This window comes from Nipponia nippon, unplaced genomic scaffold (assembly GCF_047370975.1).
Source record: "Nipponia nippon isolate SJK-2023a ecotype South Korea unplaced genomic scaffold, ASM4737097v1 scaffold_4, whole genome shotgun sequence".
Taxonomy (NCBI): domain Eukaryota; kingdom Metazoa; phylum Chordata; class Aves; order Pelecaniformes; family Threskiornithidae; genus Nipponia; species Nipponia nippon.
In genome coordinates this window covers 123958333-123979158 of record NW_028262358.1, presented here as the reverse complement: position 1 = coordinate 123979158, position 20826 = coordinate 123958333, and the positions used below count along the sequence as shown (strand labels likewise).

At 40.5% G+C, this 20826-nt stretch overlaps 1 protein-coding gene across 5 annotated transcripts in view; it reads left to right on the top strand.

Annotated features, from left to right (window-relative positions):
• Nucleotides 1-20826, top strand: part of MSRA (methionine sulfoxide reductase A) — a 300787-nt gene that overhangs the window by 195146 nt on the left and 84815 nt on the right. For all 5 annotated transcript variants that reach the window (XM_087776798.1, XM_087776795.1, XM_087776796.1 and 2 more), the window contains one exon: nucleotides 5594-5700. In XM_087776798.1, the coding sequence (XP_087632924.1) occupies nucleotides 5594-5700 (107 nt within the window). The remainder of the gene's footprint in view (nucleotides 1-5593; nucleotides 5701-20826) is intronic.

The window sequence follows — 20826 nt, the reverse complement described above, 5'->3', positions numbered from 1 at the left end:
AGTTATAGAGATTCTGATCAACACTGGGAATGAGTCCTCTGGGTGTGCTTTGTGACAAAGTGGACCAGGTCTGATGCTACATGGAATCATAGAATCGTTAAGGTTGGAAAAGACCCTTAAGATCATCGAGTCCAACCGTTAACCCAGCACTGCCAAGTCCACCACTAAACCATGTCCTCAAGCACCACATCTCCCCGGCTTTTAAATGCCTCCAGGGATGGGGACTCCACCACTGCCCTGGGCAGCCTGGGCCAGGGCCTGACAGCCCTTTCAGTGAAGAATTTTTTCCTAATATCCAACCTAACCCTGCCCTGGCGCAGCTTGAGGCCATTCCATCTCGTCTCATCGCTTGTTCCTGGGGAGAAGAGACCGACCCCCACCTCACTACAACCTTCTTTCAGGTAGTTTCAGAGAGCGATAAAGTCTCCCCTCAGCCTCCTCTTCTCCACGCTAAAGAACCCCAGCTCCCTCAGCCGCTCCTGATAAGACTTGTGCTTTAGACCCTACATGTAAGATGACGTTCTGCTTTCAGGCCTCTGGAAGCTTTTCCTCAAACTACCTGTTGGAGAGAAATGTGCTTCTGAAAAAAGTTTCTGAAAGAGTTGGTGAAGGTCTTTATTCCTGTCAGAGACCTCATTCCTCAGTGTTAATACATTTTGTTAGCATCTTTACGAAGCAACCTGGTTGTCATCTCAGCTTAGAATGAAAAGGAGGTTCAGACCCTACTGATGGATTTCCCCATATATTATATCCTTGAGGAAAAGAGTTATCTCCTGGCTTTACCCTAAATTCTATCCCTACATTGGCAGGCTTTGCACAGAGAATAACTTTAAGACATCTTGCAGAAGGACAATTGTAGGAAATCAGCATTTCCCTGCCTAGAAGATCCAGCTGCTCTGAAGATGTGCAGCTGATGTTCTGTAGGAATTATTCCTTCTTCCAGTACTGAAGAGTTAGACAAACCTGATTCACTGGTTTGATTTGGAATTAAAGCAAAATCATATGCATCTCTTGAAAATGGAGTTTGGCACAGGTGAAAAAAATAAATAACTTTCTTCTTCTCAAGTGCGAATGCCTTATTCTAATAAAATTCTTTGTAGACAATGTTTATGGGAAATCTGATCCTGAAATATATCCATAATAAATATTGCTTTAATCCATCCTATCCATAATGTCAAGAGCTTTGTTCATTTTTCTATGAAAATGTAACAAAAATAGTGGTCATTCAAAGTACTTCTAAATCTCAGTGTTTTTATAATGTCTGATTACAGTTTGCAATAGATACTGATTTTGAAGAGTGTTTAACAAATGTGTTTAAGTCCTCTTTAATTACCTGGGCCCTTGTAGGCAAGGTGAATGACTTGAAGCCCGTGGAGATTATTTGTGGTTTTAGTTGTATTATCATAAACTTAGAACAAATTCCTTGATGTCAGTGGAACCATTTTGCTGCACAGAAGATCAGAGGTTGATTCGTTGCCTCAGCAGAAAACTTTTTCGCAGTCTAATGTGCATCGAGTGTAGCGAGAATCACTGGCAGCAGTGTTGACAATCCCTTGTAAGAATGGCTTTTGATTTAGCAGTACACAATATCTTCAATGTGTTTACCATCTTTATTAAATTAATTATTTATATTCTTGCATTCTTATCTGAAGCCTAATGTGTATAACTGTGGTGTTATGTTAACAGAGAGAGACAGAATGTCATGATAGACGAAATAAGAAAGAGGCTTCAGAAACAGAAGGAAAGTTAACTACAGATGACATTGTGGAATTTTTAGGTAGCCAAGCAGAAATCATTTTGGATTTAGTATACTTTCTTTCAGACAAAGACAAGACAGTTAAGCTCAATCATCCTACCACAGTTGTTTAGTAAATTGAATTTCTTGCCTTGTTTGCTACTCATTGAGTTAGTGAATCTCAACAAGTAAGACTTGCCAGAGGGTTTTAAAAAAATCAGTGATGGACCCTTGAGAAGTAAGTTTGTACACGTGAGGCACATTACAAATAACAACAGCAACAGTGGCAATTGATTAGGTCTGTACACAAGGAATTTAATTTATTTTATTATCTCGTAGTCTTTGTGGCTTAGATAATGTATTAGCTACTTACTGAGGGAGATTTAGGTACAAATTAATTTAAATAACAAGTAAAAATAAATGACATTTTAGCTTAGGTGATTGATCACGTTAAAGCTACACTTCGGGGTAACACAATACCTGCTCAGTCTTCTTCATAGCTAGTGGATGGTTTAACAGTGTAAGCCAACACCTGAGCGCTAGGAGGGGTCATTATTATTGCACAATCTGACCTCCTCCTTAACTTTGTAACTTCATCACTGACCTTGTACAGCTCTTTGAGCTTTGATATATCTTTGGGGAAAATGTATAGCCTTGACGTAAAGCCCTCAAGAGAGGGATGTGGCTTTAGGTTCATTGTTACAGTGAGAAATGCTCTTCGCTATTTGAACGTTGCCTTATTTCCCATCTGGATTTTGTACACTTTGGCTTTCATTTGCTCTACCTCATGAAGTGACTTTGGCAAGACTACAGAGCCTTATTTCTCAGGTTATTTCTCTATATATGTATTTGTAAATCAGAGTCAGTTCTCCTCTTAACTTTCTCTTCATTAAGTTAACTGAGCTGACCACTTCCCTATTACTATGTGATGGTGGCACGTGCATATATTAATCTTGTTTATCTTCTCACTCAGAGCACCGTGCACATGAGCTCATGCTAAACTTATACTCTTGAAGTGCATGCTAGAAACTGGCATACTGTATAGTGATCCCCCATTTACAGAGATTTTTGTAATCTACTCCCTAGTTGGTTGTTAAGTAGTTTGTTAAGCAATAAATAGATTTGTAGAATGCTAATGCTTAAGCTCAAACATCAATCAGCATTAACATATCCTGGCAAAACTAATGCTTCACTGGCCTGTATTCATTTTATGCCGAACTATTCAGTAGCGCTCGCTTCACAAGAGCTCCCTACCACCCTAAAATAACTTGCAAAGAAATGAGCAAAATATTCTCTGCCTTGCAGACCACGCGATTAAGTATTGATGAAGAATGTAGCTGTTGTTCTTATGTGTAATAATGTAACATTTTAGCAGTTAAAAAGTAACCCAAATCATCAGAAAACTCCGTAACATTTTTTGGAATCACATTGACCCATGTATACTGTTGGTCACTGAAGGAACTTTTTGTCCCAATGCATCTTTGAAAACATTTCTGCGTCTTTTAGTTCATAAATATTTCAGCCAGATTTCATTTGTTTATTGTACTATCCTTTAAACCATTTTTCTGTTTCCTTGGAAAGTACAAGAGGGGTAAAAGTTATCATGTTTTAATGAGCAGTATTATGTTGATAGCATCTTTCCCTCCCCCCCAGTATCACAGGCTCTTTCTCTCCCCTCTGCCCTTTGCTAGGGGGGTATCAGGACGTGCCATTTTTTTTTCCATTTCATCTCCGTAGTCCTGAGAGTTGATGGTAATCTTCAAAGGGGCTTCTGTAGTCTGGTGGCAGCCAAAAGACAAATCCTGATGATTTCCAATTTGTCTTGGGTTGCAGGCATTTGGGAGGAGTCTGCTTCAGAAACTCCAGCTTTTTCACTCACCCAAGTTCATATACAACATCAGACAAAATTAATACATTTTCATAGAATCAGAATTGTTAAGGTTGGAAAAGACCCTTAAGATCATCGAGTCCAACCATTAACCTATCACTGCCAAGTCTTCACTATACCATGTCCTCGAGCACCACGTCTATCCGTTCTTAAATACCCCCAGGGATGGAGACTCAACCACTTCCCTGGGCAGCCTGTGCCAATGCTTGACCACCCTTTCGCTGAAGAAGTTTTCCCTAATATCCAACCTAACCCTGCCCTGGCGCAGCTTGAGGCCATTTCCTCTCGTCCTATCACTTGTTACTGGGGAGAAGAGACCGACCCCCACCTCGCTACAGCCTCCTTTCAGGCAGCTGCAGAGAGCGATGAGGGCTCCCCTCAGCCTCCTCTTCTCCAGGCTGAACAACCCCAGCTCCCCCAGCCACTCCTCATAAGACTTGTGCTCCAGACCCTTCACCAACTTTGTTGCCTTTCTCTGGCCGCACTCCAGCACTTCGATGTCTTTCTTGTAGTGAGGGGCCCAACACTGAACACAGTACTCGAGGGGCGGCCTCACCAGTGCCAAGTACAGGGGCACTATCACCTCCCTGGTCCTTTTATTACGGCAAAGCAAAAAGTTCTATTCTAGAATGCAAAATTGGGAACAAGGTTACAAAAGACAAAAACTGCAAAGCTGCAATTGCAGTTGCAAAACTGCACCTCCAGCTCATTCCTAATGCTAAAGCTCCTCTCTAAGGCTGTCGTTTGACTTTAAGGAACGATCCACAGCAAAGCTGGCTTGCGGTATTGCTGCCTGAGGGAATGGGAATGGATAGCAATGAGAAGCAGCCATGCCTTTGGCCAGCGCGGCTGCCTAGGACTGCATAATGCCAAACCATACCTGGGCTAGTCACCTAAGGGAGTAGGAAACTTCCCTCTGCTTTGGCCCATTATTTTACAGTTTCGTAGGTAGAATCCATCTCATATTTTGTAAATTCATACATGAGCATCTTCATACAACTGGTCTTTCGAAGGGATTACGTATATCAGCAGTAAAGGGGGTAATCCTTGTACCAACATTACTCATTTATGGTATAATTTCAAGGAGTTACTGAGTAAGTATAACTAGGGTTTTGTTTTCCTAATGTTAGATATAAACAGTATTATATACTTTTGCCATTCATATTATCCACATATAGGTTGCAAATAGAATTTACTAGAGACTACATATATACCTTTGTTTTATACTTCTCCCAAAGTCAAAAAAATTGTGAAAGGGTTGCTGTTGCTAAGGATTACTCACTCTATAACAGTACTAATGCAGCCAGACTTTCCCCAAACCTTCTCCTTAGCATCATTCTCTATTGGAGTCCTCTTTGGAGCTCAGATTTGAGAGCTTCATAAGAGTCATTCTGTCTCTCCATAACTAGTGGTGATGGTGGTAGGAATTGACAACTTCAGAGTTAACTCAGCAAGACGTGCATACTAGTCGTTTAGCAAGATCATTGCTTTGTGAATAGATGAGAATAGCTAGTTCTCTCCAAGGGTATTTTGAACGTTTCTCCCATTAGTATGTACTTCTCCAGCACAAGAAAATTTTTAAGCACTTGGTAAAATAAACTCTTTTTTTGTAGCCGTTTTCATGGTTCAAAATAAATATTTTAAGAGTACCTTGATTACAGTAACTGCAGCTTGATTGTTTAAGGTTTTACATCTGTATTTGACTACCATGTAATGTACCAAAATGTAAAGTGCTCACATTTCACTTGCATGCCACTTAAAAGGAGATACCAGAGTTGAATCTCTTCAGGACCATTTAACCAAAGAAAGACTTAGACTTCCTAAAAATACCTACTGAGTATGCACCTAAGAGACCATGCTAATCCAGGTGTATGGGACGACCCAAGTTTAGGTCTGTTCAATTGATGGCTGCAGCCCAGTCAGGTGGGGAGGATGAACCTCATGGTGGGCTGTGTTTTCTCTCTCCCCAGGAATGCGACAAGGTAATGACATCGGCACACAGTATCGTTCGGCCATCTACACGTTTTCTCAGGAACAGATGGAAGCTGCCTTGAGATCTAAGGAAGAATATCAAAAGGTAACGTTGGGCAGGGCGTGGAATTACTTTACATATGAGTGGAGGTCAAAGACACCACCAGTTAGCACAAAATCACTTCTTGTGCTGTGCATTGTCTCCATGTTGCTCTTGGAGCTCCTCATTCCCATACTGAACTTGCATCATATTTGCTTTAAATTCCAACTTTTGTGAAATGTTTTTTTTTGTATGTGAGTCATTTTATAACTATGCAGAAAGAAAAATAGTTACTTGTGCAGAGACAGTTTTAATCTCTTCTAGAGATTCTTTTATGTCGGTGCACCAGAGCAAAAGTCTGTGGTCTATTCAAGCATATCTGGACCCCATACTCTGAAGGGTGCAGCCAAAATCTCAGATCTAGGAGTTCTTGAACTCCGGGGGAAAGTCCTGATCAATATTTGAGCTTGGTAACTCAGGATCACCGACCTGCTGCTTATAAGATGCTTCTATCAAGCCATTCCATAAATGTCTTTGATTAAATGTGGCAGCCTGTGGCTTAGTAGTGGTCTTGACAATGCAAGATCCAGATTCTACAGCAGGGGTATATGAATTCTTATAACTTATACGAAATAAGCTACTCACCTAGGACAGCAGGACAATAGGCAGAGTAACTATTAAGTAGTGCTAAAAGAATATCAGCTTTCATGCATTCACTTGTACTGTAACTTCACTAAGGAGTTATGTTCAAGAACCAGGGTTTGGGGTGAATGTCTAATGTTAAAGGTAAAGAACTGTGTTTTGAAGAGTGAGGGTGTATCAGTCAGAAGCATGTGCCAAGGTATAAAAAGGAGGTGCACGTGATGAAGTCCTGCGTGGAGTTTGGTTTTCCTAAATGTGCGTATGACATGGGTGGGCTGAGCGGCGTGCGCACTCGTAGGGCTGGTTGGTACATGCAGTTGGCGTTATTTTGCATGCAAAGAGGTGCTCTGAACTGCAAGTAACTAATTTGCAAGTCGTTCTTAGCAGTGTGATAACTGTGCATGTAAATTAAGTGTTCAATGACATATATATTTTCTCAGGAGTAGCTGAGCACATGGGGATAAGTCAGTCTTGCAGGTGTTTATCTTTGTTAACAGAGTGGTTTCTCAAGGTTTGGTATTCATATTTATCATGCAGAACTTCTTTCTACTCATTGTTTACCTTAGATCCATTGCTTTTCCAAATTGTTTTTGATTCTTTTTGTTAACATCTGCTGACCGGTCTCACACTGTAAATCTGACAGCTTTCAGTTTGCTTTCCCAACTCTATTATTCTCTGCTGTTATTTGTCATTAAATTAATACTGACTTGAAAGCAAAATTACGATGTAGAAGATTGCAATGTGATATTACAGAAATTTCCATCATCAAATAGATTTTCTTAATGGCACAATTTAAAATTTACCTACTTTGAAGTCTATCACCATTTGGAAAGTGTGTATAATTAGTACATTTATATAATTAGGCAGAACTCTGTAAGTGATCACATGTAGAGTTTGTTTTTTCACTGAAGTAAGGGGATGGAAGGGGCTGTGTTGCCAACTAAGGAAACACAGCAAATATGTGCTGAAATTCCTAGAGGATATTGCGGTTTCTATGTATTATCAACAACAATATCTACAATATTATCTACTGTGGCATTGCAGTAGCAGTAGAATGGTTGTATTGGAAGCATACCGAGCAAACAATATGTTCAGGAATCCCTTTTCATATTAAATGTTTTGCATTACATTATTTTAATGTAAATGTAATACAACCACTTTCCTTATTATTGCAGTAATTTAAAATAAATAGCAAGCTCTTCTGGCAGTGACCCATGCATATCTTTGCACCTGATAACAACAGATGAAAACATGTGGGGATGGCATAACGCTTGATTTTTCCATGGTAAGCAACGGTGCATACCCCAAAAAGGGGAAGGACTAACAAATCTTAAAAGTACAATAACTGCAACATGTAGGAGTGACTCTGCGGGATTTTGGCACAGCAAATGAATTAAAGCAAAGGTAGCTTATTTGCTTGTTGACTGAATAATTGAGCATGTGCTCTTAGATGTCTTTTTGAGCTGAGGACCTGGAAGAGAGTTAAGAGTGTCCTCCAAACAGAAAATTCCATGTTTGCTAGGTGGGCTTTTTATTTTTTTCATAAAGCCAGATATGATTGTTAACTTAAAGGAAACATTTTTGTTTGCTGAGGACAGAAACCATCCAGCCCCGAGGTTTATATCATGAATTCCTGCCTCCAAGACAGGCTAGCCTGGAGCGCTAGCTCCTCTCTAGTAGCCCGATAGCCACGTTCAGCTCTGTCCACGTTTAGCAAGCAGTACAGGCTGAGAGGAGCGGATCTGCAGAACAAAAGAGTTTGTATTGAGGACCCAGAACACATTACGTGTGTTTCAAGGGGTTTTCTTTTCAGTAGCTGTAGTTCGGTCCTCTGAACCACGTGCCACTAGCAGATGGAAGTCAGTGGTGCATTTCTGGTTTAGCTCCCTCGAAAGGAATTGGGTTCATTCATCCCAAGACCACTCTGTGAAGCGAACCAAAGCACGATAAGTGACAATGATCAGGAGATTTATTACAAAAGCGCACTTCTGCTCCAAACTGAAACATTAATGTAGCTTACACCTTTAGGGCAGTGCTATGCTTGAGTGGAGAAATACTGTAGTTAAGTGCACCACGTCCCTAGCTCCTACCAGCCTACGAGTGCGAATCATAATGCGCACTGAGCCCAAGTATCCTGCAGGGTTACATCTATTTTAAGTTGTGAAACTTGTTGCTGATTCATGCAGCTGTTTTAACAGCTGAGAAATGGCAATACAGCAATGAATATGCATTGAGGCATGCGTCTTTAGCTGTTGATGAAGCTGAATGCATACAGTCAGCGTCGGCTAGTGGTAATATATATTATAATACAATAGTGCTGCTGGTAAATTGTGACACAATGTAAGTGTAATCAGAAAAACATAAAATGAGGGCCAGGGCTTGGTGAAAGTACTGCGAATGAGCTGTTCCATCAGTTTTGCCTGAAGCTGAAGTTTTTTAATACAGTTGAACCTGAGGTTACTCAATTTTCAAGACAGTTGCTAGGCTGGATTTGGTTTTCAAATGAATTATCTAGGCAATAATCCAGATATAGTGAAATCAGGGTGGGAAGACGTTTGTATTTATTTTTTCTGAATCAGAGGCCTGCATGTGTTTTGTCAAGTGCTAACGCTGGGTTTTCAGGCTCCAAGAATATACTGAGTCCCTCCCCTCCATGTTTGCCTTATATTAAAGTAGCATCCCCCACATGCCAACATCTCTGCCTCCTCATGTAGGACAGCACTGACAATGAACATTGTGCACAGAGAGCAAAAGGCAGGTCTATTACTTTGTTACAAAAGCAAATATTTGGCAGGAGAAGATCCTTCCACAAAGCAACTACAGGGCCTCTCTGTGAATAATTATGAATGAACTGAGTCTCGAGCTCTTGGCAGAGGTGCTGGGTGATACGCAGGTAATGAGCTCCTGATTTGTTACAGCCGGGAGGAGTTGGTGGGGAGAGTTGCTGTCATTTGCTCTTATAGTTGTAATCTGGAGAGAGTTATAAGGGCTCAAAGAGACAGGAGTATAGAAATGTTCAGATTTTATGAAGACATTAAAAATGTGGCCTTTAGAAAAGTCCAGAGAACTGGAATGAAAGGTTTTTATACTGAACATATAGGAAATGTAGAGGAAGTACAGAAGTAACTTTTAAATTTTTTTTTTTTTTTTACTTAGAAATGGACTGAGCTTTGCTTATGATTTGGACTGTAAGGGTATAATCTTGGAAAGTTTCTCTGCAGGAGCAGGTTGTGATGCTGATAGAAATCCTCTCTGAAATCTAAACCGGCTGGTCAACAGATTGAGAAAACAAATCAAATAAAACAATAACTGCACCAAAGCCAGAGTTACAAAAAAAAAAAAGAAAGAAGCAATGCTAATTTTTTGCATTGGGGCCTGCAAATATGTTTAAGAAGTTCAAAAAGTATTGTAAGTAGAGGTGAAGAGATTAAATTTAAAAATTAAAATTTAGTATAAATATAAAGCATCCAGGCAATTGAAACTAACCCATTGCCCAATCTGTTAGTCTGGAGAAGAGTCTCTTTGTGGAAATGTCAGGACCTATAAAACCGTAGGTGGGTAGACTTTGTGGAGATCTTGAAGGGAACGGTATATGATGCTCAGAGGAGAGACTGGATCACGCTGCAGCCATAGCAAATATGTTTCTGTGAAGGTCTGAAGAAGATGCTCATTTTAAATGACTGAAACTACCTTTGGCTTGGTCAAATAGTCATTTTTCATTGCATTTCGTCAAACAGCATTTTCTGTTAATGTAATAGAGCATTTGGCCTGAAGAACATGAATTTGACCAAACGTAAAATTTCTTTTTGAATCAAGCAACCGAAGGATTAATATGCTGGACTAAATTCCCTGTTGGTGTAACTCCACAAGAGCTAATATATTTGTACAAGAAGTTAGTTTTACCCATATACTTTATTGCATGTGTGCTCACATGCAGCTGAGAAGGGAATCCTTCAACTGATAACTTCAAAAGTAGTGTTTGGTTTCTACAGATGTAGGTATTGGAGCATCTGAACCTGAAGCACCATTGGTTTTCCTCTGTCTGTGCTTCTGTTTTTTTGTTCTGCATGAGTTTTACAGTGATGGGTCTTTTTAGGGGGATGGTGGAGTGGGGTGTTTGGTTTGGTTTTGTTTGATTATTTTTTTTTTTAACTTTAAAGCCCTGAACAGTTACGTGATAAATCATGGATGACCATGGGAAGAATGGGGATTAATATTATTTTACACAGTTGTGGTTTTACAGTGCTATCTTTCATTTGCAATGGCCAAATTTCAGTGTGGCTACAGTTATGTGATAGCACTACTGATCCTGAACTTGCTCACAGAAGGTCTGGGAACACATTGAATTAACACTGAGATTGGCTTTGGTAGTTTTCATGAGCCTCCTCTGTGGTGGGACAGTCGGATACCACGTCTTAGCTGAGTGCTGAAGACCAGCTGCTGGCCAGTGGTCGAAGCTCCCTTATTTCCTTGTGAAGTAGAAGTGCTCGCGCGAGCAGCTCTGCGCTTCACTGGAAGGACTCGACTAACCACTGACCTGGGAGGTCACATTAACCCAAAATGGAGGGTGCACTCAGCCACAGGACACGTTCCCAGGGCCTGATTGAGGTGCTCACATCTAGTGCTGTTGGGGAAGCCCTAGCATATCTCAGCCAACCTACAGCTGCCAGCCTACAACACACAAATAGCCCGTAGGGGCTGTGTCATATCTGCCAGTCCTGTGTAGATCTCTGAAATACCCTGGGCACCTCAAATAGCGCTAAATGCCTATATTTAGGTGGCTGATTTTAGGCACACCCTGATCTCTCATGACTGTAATGGAAGTTCAGATACCTAATTCACATGTGGACCTCACCAGATATAAACCAGGTTGTGATGGATGGATGCGTTCTGCAGAATAAGGCAAGCAGTGAATTAGTACTGGCCAGCACAGGAGGCAACAGTCTCTGCAGCTCAGCAGCCTGAGAGGTATTATGAAACTTTCATGAGCTTGCTGTGGGATGATGTGGGAACAAACCAGCAAAAACCCTCAGCTGCAAAAACAAGAGCTTTATGTTTGGTATCATAGAAAAGAGGAGGGATTTAAAAGCTGGAGTTTCCTGGCCAGCGCAATGAGCTTCGGAGCAGAAATCTGCAAGGAAATGAAGTGGTCAGGATTGTATTTGTCAAGGCTGGAGGAAAGACTATTTACAGACCTACAGGATCGGCAGTTCTGAGATTTTAATTGCGTGAAGGAATGCCTTGTGGAGTGAAGTTACAACGCTCATCTGTGGTTTTATGTAACATGCTGTGTGCATTTAGACATGCTTTGGCTGGGAGACAGTTTTTCACGTGTTTTTTGGGTAGGAAAAGTTAAATAGCTCTTTTAAAAAGTAGGTTGTTGTTATTGAAGCAATACAATAGAGTCGATAAAAAAACAACACCTGCTTACTCCTCTTCAAATTATGTCTATTTCAGAGCTTTACATATCGAATTATCTTTGCTTCACTCTGATGTGAATAGTAGCTACTTGATTCCTGATTGATGGTGGTAGTTCTTATGAAAATAAGCAAACCCGATCTGATAAGCTAAGCCATTATTTATTTTGTAATCACTCATCTGTGCTACAGAGATACCCTTTTTATGTTCATCCCTCTCTGAGAAAGCTGCATTCAGCTATGGATAAGGAGGTTTTGTGTGAACAGTTGCTAACTCTTTTTGTAACTCTTATCGTAAACTGCAGAAAATTTGACTTCTTTGTCGTCACTCCAAGAAAATTTGGTCACCTTGCAGCAGAAAGATAGCTCAAAACTAATACACACTTTTGACTGCATTTCTTGATGACAGTGGCAACAAGATAAAAGCTTTAATGGCATGAACTTAGGATCTTGTAGTTGGCTTGTTTGAGTTTCTTAGAATAAATACATCTGTGAGATGACCTGTCCCATTGTCAACAGTGATTAACAACCCACTTGTGCTTTCTTTGTTGAATTTATGCTGAAATGCGTCTATATGATGGATTTATAAAGTTTTATGGTTCTCTGCTGTGTCTATTTTTTTCTAGCTTTGTGATAGGGAATTCTGTTACAATAGACACGGTCAGCGCCCTAGCATTCTCTTTGCAGCCATAACATACAACATCAGCGTTCACTCAATATTATAGCTATTGTTCATCTGACTTTTCTTTCTTAATGAATGATCCTACGTTGCTGTGCTGTGTTGTGGGAGGAAAAACATTTTCACATCACCCCCAAGATGACTTTTTTCTGAAACAATGAGATGTACAGGATGTATACGTCCATATGAAAACACGAGTGTGAGCATCCCTGGAAAGCAGAGGAGGACTAAGGACACCTCTCAAAATTCACCGAAGCAGAGAAGTGCCACTGTCCTATGCTGAGTGCGGCATGCTACCAATTGCATACTATTTATATTCCCCTGGTTCAGCAACAGCACATGTTGCTTGCTTTTATCAATGCTGAAGAAGGCAAGATTTTTTTTTAGCTTTCAATTCTGCATATATGCTGTTCGTTTGATCAAAGGCTGGGCGTTTCCTTAGCCCCTTGACTGTTGCAAATACAGCTAATCATGCATTTGAAGTTAGAACTATGAACAACATTATGAAACCATACTTTCTATTTTACAATCATTTTTTCATCTGGGAGGTCATGGAGTTCAGCAAAGAAGTCATTTGCTTGATTGTACTGTGAATGTGAAGCCAGTGCTTCAAGCTAACGCTTATATTGGACATTTAAACTAACATTAGAAATTGCCCTGCAATAGATTAATGTAAATATCAAATAGATTTGACTCCAAGAATGGGTTGTAAATAAAACATTTCCTGCTTTGTATCACTTGCTCTGTTCAGCTTGCTAGTAATGTAAAAACATCCTAAATTTGTCTAGACATCAAGTTTTCATATACTTAGGCAGATGAATTCTCAATCTTCAGGGCAGATCTCCATGCTGATCCAGAAGATGAAGATTTAAAGGGCCAAGTTGACTTGCCTACAGGAGTCTAGTACCATTTGAGATGTTCTACCCTATCTGACCTGGGCTCCAGCTTGGCACAGGTCTCCTATGGGTCCTAGGTCATACCAGTGGTAAGGCAACATAGTGGAGTCTGTAGTGATGCCAACACATTGAAGCTAAATACCTTTACATCAGCCTGTAAATGTGTTCCCACATGGTTCAATGGCATCTAGGATCATTCTGAAGGGCTTCTAGTTCAGGCTTTTGAATTTCTTGATCTTGATTATGCATTTGTTATAGGACGCTAGAAGTTTCACAAGCGTATTAAATGTCAGGAGCATAAATTTGATAATGGTATTAATAACGATAGTTTAAGTGTACATGGTGATTTACAAGGAACAAGATATAATTCCTTCTCTTAAGGAAGCTCTCAAGGAGCTTAGTTTAACTAAGAGATTAGTTATGGGGACAACATGACAAAATAGTCTAGAAGAAGGTCAAGGCAAAAGAAAGAGGATTATGATTGGCTGTTGCTGTTCTGTGTCGGATCTTGTTGTCTTTGGGTTAAATGTAGCCCTTAAAACTGACCTAAGCAAAAAATTCCAGGAAATAAAAATTGAGAAATCATCTTGAGTCTCGAGATGTGTTGACAATGTTGTGTCTTAATTCTGCTCGGGCCTTTGAATCCATCCATGTCCAGGGGAAAGATAAGGCTTGTAGTGGGACTCTCTACATTGATCTGGAGAGGGGGAGAGGGGTTGGCCTGGTTTATAGTTTCCATACAAATTAAAAAATTAAACAAAAAAACCTTTTTTTTTTAAAAAATGACGCATGCATTTTTAATGAGCATGGTGAAGTCTGGGAGCATTACTTCTGCTGCCCAAACAGTTTGCTTATCCTTAGTGCAAAGCTGTGGGATCCAAAGAACACTATTCAAACCTCAAGTTTTCTCAGTGACAAAAGTGTGCCTAAGCCAGAATTCAAGTAGGTACTCGTGGAACTCTCTTCCACTGTTTATCCATCTCTAAAAGATCAAGCCAAAAATTTATCTGAAACAGGGCTTTTCAAGTCAGATATAAGAACATAATGGCACTTCAAAAAGTTCTGAGCTCCACAAAGCTCACACGTGGAAACAACAGGTACTCAACATTTATAAAATATGCTGCTTGGGTATCTAAATACAGACATAGGAGTGTCCACTTAAGCACTCGAGTTCAAACAACTTGATAACCGGATATACTACAGCATGTATCGACAATTGTCGTACCCTGATGAGGTTGCTTTCTAACTCATGTTAACGTTTGCTTAAATAACTCTCAAGGTTTTCTTGCGGGACCCAATGCAGATCAGCCGTACAGCTGCAAATCCGGAGCAACGCCATTAGAATCAATGGAATTACTTTGAATTTCCAGTAATGCAATTGAGATAAAAATCTGGTCCAGGAGTTTCTTTAATTTCAGCATTTTTGTTCCCCAATGAATTGTCAGAGAATTCTGTGTATTATTTTCTGTTTGAAGTATGCCACTCAGTCAAATATAGCTCTCAGCTTTTGGGAAAACAAGTCAATATTTCCTGGAAAGAAGAATCAGAGCATGCTTTAGCAAGCAACATTGTCATGTCTGTTTTGTGATCTTTTTGCACCAAGATCTTTTTCTCCTTTATTGACTTCCACAGATCGCTTGTAGACAAATCTTTTTTTCCTTTAGATCCAGGATGCCTACTGCTTTCAGTAAGAGCCAGATGGCAGAAAGAGGTCAGAATGGGCTTTTTGGTTGATGGGCAATACCATCAACTGTATTATAAGTCTTGTGCTAGAGCTTTGTAGGATTGCAGACATTAAAACCAACTCGCCTAGGAAAAGCCAGGAGATTTCTCTTTGTGTTAATGCATAACCGTCATTCCCAAGAAAGTATGGAGTTATAACAGATACTAACATAAGTATTTTCTCAATGGTGTATCAATGGGCTTAAGCCTGTATATAAATCATTTGTACACAGGCATGTAGGAATATATAAATGTATTTTGTTAAGAGCTGCTGTGAAACACAAAGGAGGAAACATGTTGGACAGATGCTGCTATCCCTAAATATCTGGGTGAGTCTGAGGACATGAAGGGGTGGGATTTGTCTGAGTTCTATCCTAGTTTACAAAAGTTTCAGTTCAGGAATCTCTCCTTCTATGACTTTGACTTTGACTGATTTTATTCAGTGGCTCTGTAGCTAGTAATTTTGTCATCTTATACTGCAGGACTTCTGAGCCTAACTGCTGAAGTACCAGCTAGATGGATGTCTGCATTCACACCATGCAGTGCTGACAAGCAAGATCAAGCAAAGCCCACGTTACAGCTCTCCATTGAGCTGATGTAGAAAAATCAGTTCTTCTGCCTTTTGCTCTTCATTTGCCCACTCCCAAGTTTATTTCAGCCTTTATTTGTTATTTGTTTTCTCCTCACATTGTTTCCTGGCTCTTTTGCTTTCCAGGATCTTCTGATATTTGACCTTGCCCCACATTCCTTTCTCCCTAGCTCCACATTTTCCCCAGTCTTCCAATTTTCCACTTTCTTCCTCAGGCCTATGTTTCTGAAAAATATTCTCTTTATCATTGCAGGCAAAGATAAACTTGTATTTTTTCTAGCTGACCTTTATTACATGCCATTTAGTCACAGGGTCTAAAAGTAAATCTAGCTACCCAACGTATCAAGACAGACAAAATATATTCCCTCTTGCTGCTGCCTGAAGCATCCTAAGATACCTCCTCCTGCAGGACCATGTAGGTGTGTGCTCTGCTGGACCACTGCAGAAAGAGTCATCAAAGACTGAGAAATCATCTTCAGTCACGCACTGCTCCCAGCCCCCAGGACTTTTTGCTCTGTAGTTTTTGGTCCTGACCTTTCCCCAAGCAACCAGCTTCCCATGGCTTATTGAGGTTAACATATTTCCATTCTGGCCGCCCCTTTCTCCTTTGCTTTCGTTATTTTTAGGTGACTCGGTTAAACCACGTCTTTTTCAATTTCTAAAGGAACTGTATTTAAGGTGTTCACAGAAGAAAAACTTCTACACATAAAGGCACTTTGTAAGCTAGTAGGGAAAGGCATAACGGAGACCCATAGCCAGAAGCTTAAACTAGGTGAAGGTATCTACATGTAACAGCAGGTGACTGGCAGCGAAAGCCACAGATGCACCGTCTCTTCAGGACAATAGGCAGTATTATTCAACTAATTATTTTTTATCAGGAAACGTGTGTAGTCAAAATCGTAGCTTTATGCATCGATGTTCTCATATCAGTGACTTTCCCCAAAAAGATTTTTTAAATTTAGTTTTGAACTTTCTTGGTATTTTTGGTTTTTAAAAGCAGCTTTCTTTTTACTGGGAAGAAAATGGATACCAGAACCGGATACAATATCACAGAACGAACTTAATCAATGACATAAATAAAGGTCAAATCATCTCCCTGGGCACAAATTTCTTAACGGAGAGAGTGGTCAGGCCCTGGCACAGGCTGCCCGGGGAAGTGGTGCGATCACAGTCCCTGGAGGTGTTCAGAACATGTGTGGATGTGGTGCTTAGGGACAGGGTTTAGAGGTGGACCAGGCAGTGCTGGGTTAATGGTTGGACTCGATGATCTCAGAGGTCCTTTCCAACCTTAATGATTCTATGATTCTGTAGATGTGCCTTAGATGTAAAATTTTTGGATTTCGCCTTCCTAGATGTAAAATTTGGGGTTTAACTATGTTATAAACACCTCAGCTGTGCAGTGTGAGCACCCTGGCATTATCAGCATTCGCTGTAACTCTCACCTTCACGTGACCTTCCAATTTTACCAGCACTAATTTTATAATTATTTCTAAGGCTTGATCACTGCATTTCATAACAATTCTGGTGAAAGTCCATCTTAATCCAGTTGCCATTTGCTCTATTGATACCATGTAGCACTTCTTTTTTATTAAAATAGTTATATGATACTAAATCAAACATGAAATGTTAACTATATTGTATCTACAAAGTTTCCTTTTTCAACTAAACTTGTAATCTCATCAAAGAAAGGTGTTGAGTTTATATTTGACCTGTTTTCTACAAAAACATGTTGATTGGCACTAATTATATTCCTTAGCATTTGAACACCGTTTCTTTTGGTTTGTTTGTTTTTGTTTTTAACCAAGTACAAATTGGCACAGTGTTGTGTGTGTTGTCTTTCTTGTCCCTTTTGAAGTGCTGCAGGAAACCGGTGCTCATTCCCTCTTTTAGGATATTCAATACTAACCATCCACTGATTGTGTGAAAACCGCATTTTTCTAAAAAGTTGAAAAATCGGACAACTTTGAGTTTATTAGCCAGTTCTTCATGCCAAAGGACTCCCAACTGCAAACTTCAAGGCTCAGTTTCTGCATTCTTTAAAGAAAACATTCCTGATTTTTTTTTTAATATGGAAAATACAATATTTTCCCCAGCTGTATTTCTCAGAAATGGCTGAACAGTTATCCTAGAAAATTTGGAAAATGAATTGCATCCAACAAATACAATTTGATGACATCTTTCAGCCCAAAAGGTAAAGTTTCATGGTGCTTAAAACACCCAAAGAAAAATTCTGAAAAAAGAGGAGTTAGAAAATCACAGTGAGGGATTGTAGCATCCCTCCTCCTTCTCCACGTACACACACAAATGCGCACTTTTAATATCATCTCCCTCATTTTACTTTCTGTAATATTTTTTATTTTTATCTCAATCAACTAATTATATCTTGGATGATTATTTTTCATCCCACTCTTCTTTCCATTATATATACGTGGTTGCTAGTTTATGTGCCAACAATCATAGGAAATAAATTTCCCCATTATCCCATGATATATTATTCTAGGGAAAACCTTCGGTGCGAAATGAGGGGATTTACCAGGGCTGGAGGAAAACCTGATTTCCTTCATTGCCCTCTAGTGGCCTCACAGCACTTCTGCAGTGGCCTGAAATCCAGGAGCTTGTTTTCCTCTCCCTTTGTGTGCAACACAAACCATCAGGTTTCTGGTCATTTGAGCGTCCTAAAGTTTGTCCACTTTTGTGTAAACCACAGGGCACTGTTTTATATATCAGGTGAAGCAGAATTGTCCTACTGGTGTTTGTAAATTATGAAAACAGGGGTTTCTGTGGGGTTTATATTTTGCTACGGAAAAGATGATGTGCGTTACCTGTACCAACATTACTCACCAAATGAGTTTTGGGAGGGACACTCGTATATGATGGCCCATCATTTAAATACATACAGAAGTAGACATTGTTTAGGCATCATTCTCTGCTGCCGTTGCTGTGCGTAACTGTGAATTCATCACACAGTCCAGCTGAAGGAGGGCTTGGCAAATATTTAATCCCATTTATTTGAAAATTATCCTTCCATTCTGGAGTGGCAATCTTCATTGGCATCCATAGGGGCTGATCATTGCATGCGTGCAGGTCCACTTGCAGGTGCAGAGATGTTGAAGGCCCATGAAATTTCATGTTTTCGTGTCTTGAACTTGCTGAGCACCTTCAGCCTCATTGATACCCGTGGAAGTCAGGAGCACTCAGCACCTTTCAGAGCGAGCTTTTCACCATTGTCACGCTCAATGCCTGACACTGGACAGAGACCACAGAAATTGATGGGATCTAATTCTCATTTTGCAAATAGAAAGAACATGACGCTCCCCCCGCCTCAAATTTCATTGCAAGATAATGTTTCAACAAATATATCAGTAAGGTGCATTAGGCATAGTGAATTAGATATGTACAAGACATACCGAGGGAAGAAAGAAGGGGGAATAATGCTTGTGTTGGGAAAAGATCATAATATTAAGAGTGGCCCTTTGTGAATTAAAAAAAAAAACAAACCCAAAACAAAACTTGAGGCAAAGGTATTAATTTTGAACGGTAGGATCGGAGAAAATCAAACACTGCTCCAGACTGGTTGTTGACTATTTTTTACTTTGAGTTAAAATGCAATGCACATTTGAATTATGGCTTGTCAGTCTTAAAAATGGGGTGACTTTTTGCCATAAAATGCCTGTCAAATACATATTGACTTTATACAATGTCATATTTCTGCACTATCCTGGAAGGACAGGAAGGGAAAAAGCTTTACACGGCATTTTTGAAATGACAGCACAGTTCTGGCTCGGATAGTTGTTTTAGGTCAGGCATTAATTTAGCATCACGAGAAAATCACAGCTTTCATTAGAGAGCGATGCACGGGCGACTCGAGCACCTGTGCAAAAGAGATGAAAGCACATTTATTTGTATGTCCGTGTTTGCGGATGCGCATTGAGAGCGTAGGAAAAAAATATTGCAGCTTTGCACTTACTTCAAAAATGACTCACTCCCTCTGGTGGGAACATTTAATTCTGAACGTGTGATGCTGCTTTCCCTCCTCCTCCTCCTCTTGCATCCACCCCCCCTTGCCACATCGCATTCATCTTGCTTCGCGTGACATCTGCTCCGTGTGCTGCAGAGCAGCGCTTTGGTTTCTATGGTAGCTGCTGTAGCCAGCGGACCCGTGGACCGGGTGGGGAGAGGAGGAAGAAAAAGCCCAAAGTGGCCGGATTTGGGTGCACGGCGGCTGCTCACCCTCGGCCGGTGGGCTGGGACGCAGTCAGAGAGGGTGCTCCAAGAGTAGGGTGCTCCCATGGCTGGCAACTGCTGGGGCATCGGGGGCCAGGGGCATTTGCTTTCTCCTCCAGTGTGAAGTGGCTGAAGGACAATAGTCAAGTGGAGGGTGTGAAGAACAGCAGATTGCGGCTTTGGGTGAACTTCACTCCGTGTTTCCTTTTGTCTCGTTTAGGTCTCCAATTTTGCAGCAAACGGTCCTCAGCTTCTGCCTTTCAGATGGTGCAAATGCAGATGCCAGACCTAAGATATTATAATTAAGTGTCTATTTATAACATAGTTTGTCATTAGAATTAGCATGTCATTTTTTAAACAAGAGAGGATAATGCCAGTCCACAATCTACACCTGTAGCTTTTTTTTTATTTTAAGCACAGTTCTTCCTTGATTTGTTCTGGCTCTGAATTCATTAAGAGGCCTGAATTAACACCCTGCCATATCGTCTGTGGCTTCTTCGCTCCTCCGTCCCCCCAGGTATAAACACCGGGATTCTGAGTTGGCTCCCTTCAGCTACAGTGAGTTGAATAAAATACAGAGCCCACTTCTTCATTTTTTAAATTACTTTATATAATGGAATCAGAATACGGTTTGTGTTTCTCAGCTGAAAAACCCGTTGAGGATTGTCATTCAGGTTGCAACGCCATGGCTCGTGTCCCACCGCTTACCGTGGGGCATTGTTGCTACGAAACGTCCTGTCTTCAGAATCAGTGTTAAGTTACACCATTTATTTTAGAACAGTTTGTACATGGGAGACTTAAGCCTGCAGGAGCTAGGATTCCCTAGTAAAATTAGTATTAACTTGGCAAATGTGAGAGGGAAGGTTGTCAGAGATTAGTATCACTCCTGTTTGCCATATCTGGTATGACGAAGGGCACGCACCACGTGCCAGTGTGTGGTGTGGGTGTTCATGGATGATACTGGGCTGTGACATGTCTTCAGAGAGACAGCTGCTAGCTTGGTGGGGTAAAGTTACTGTTGGA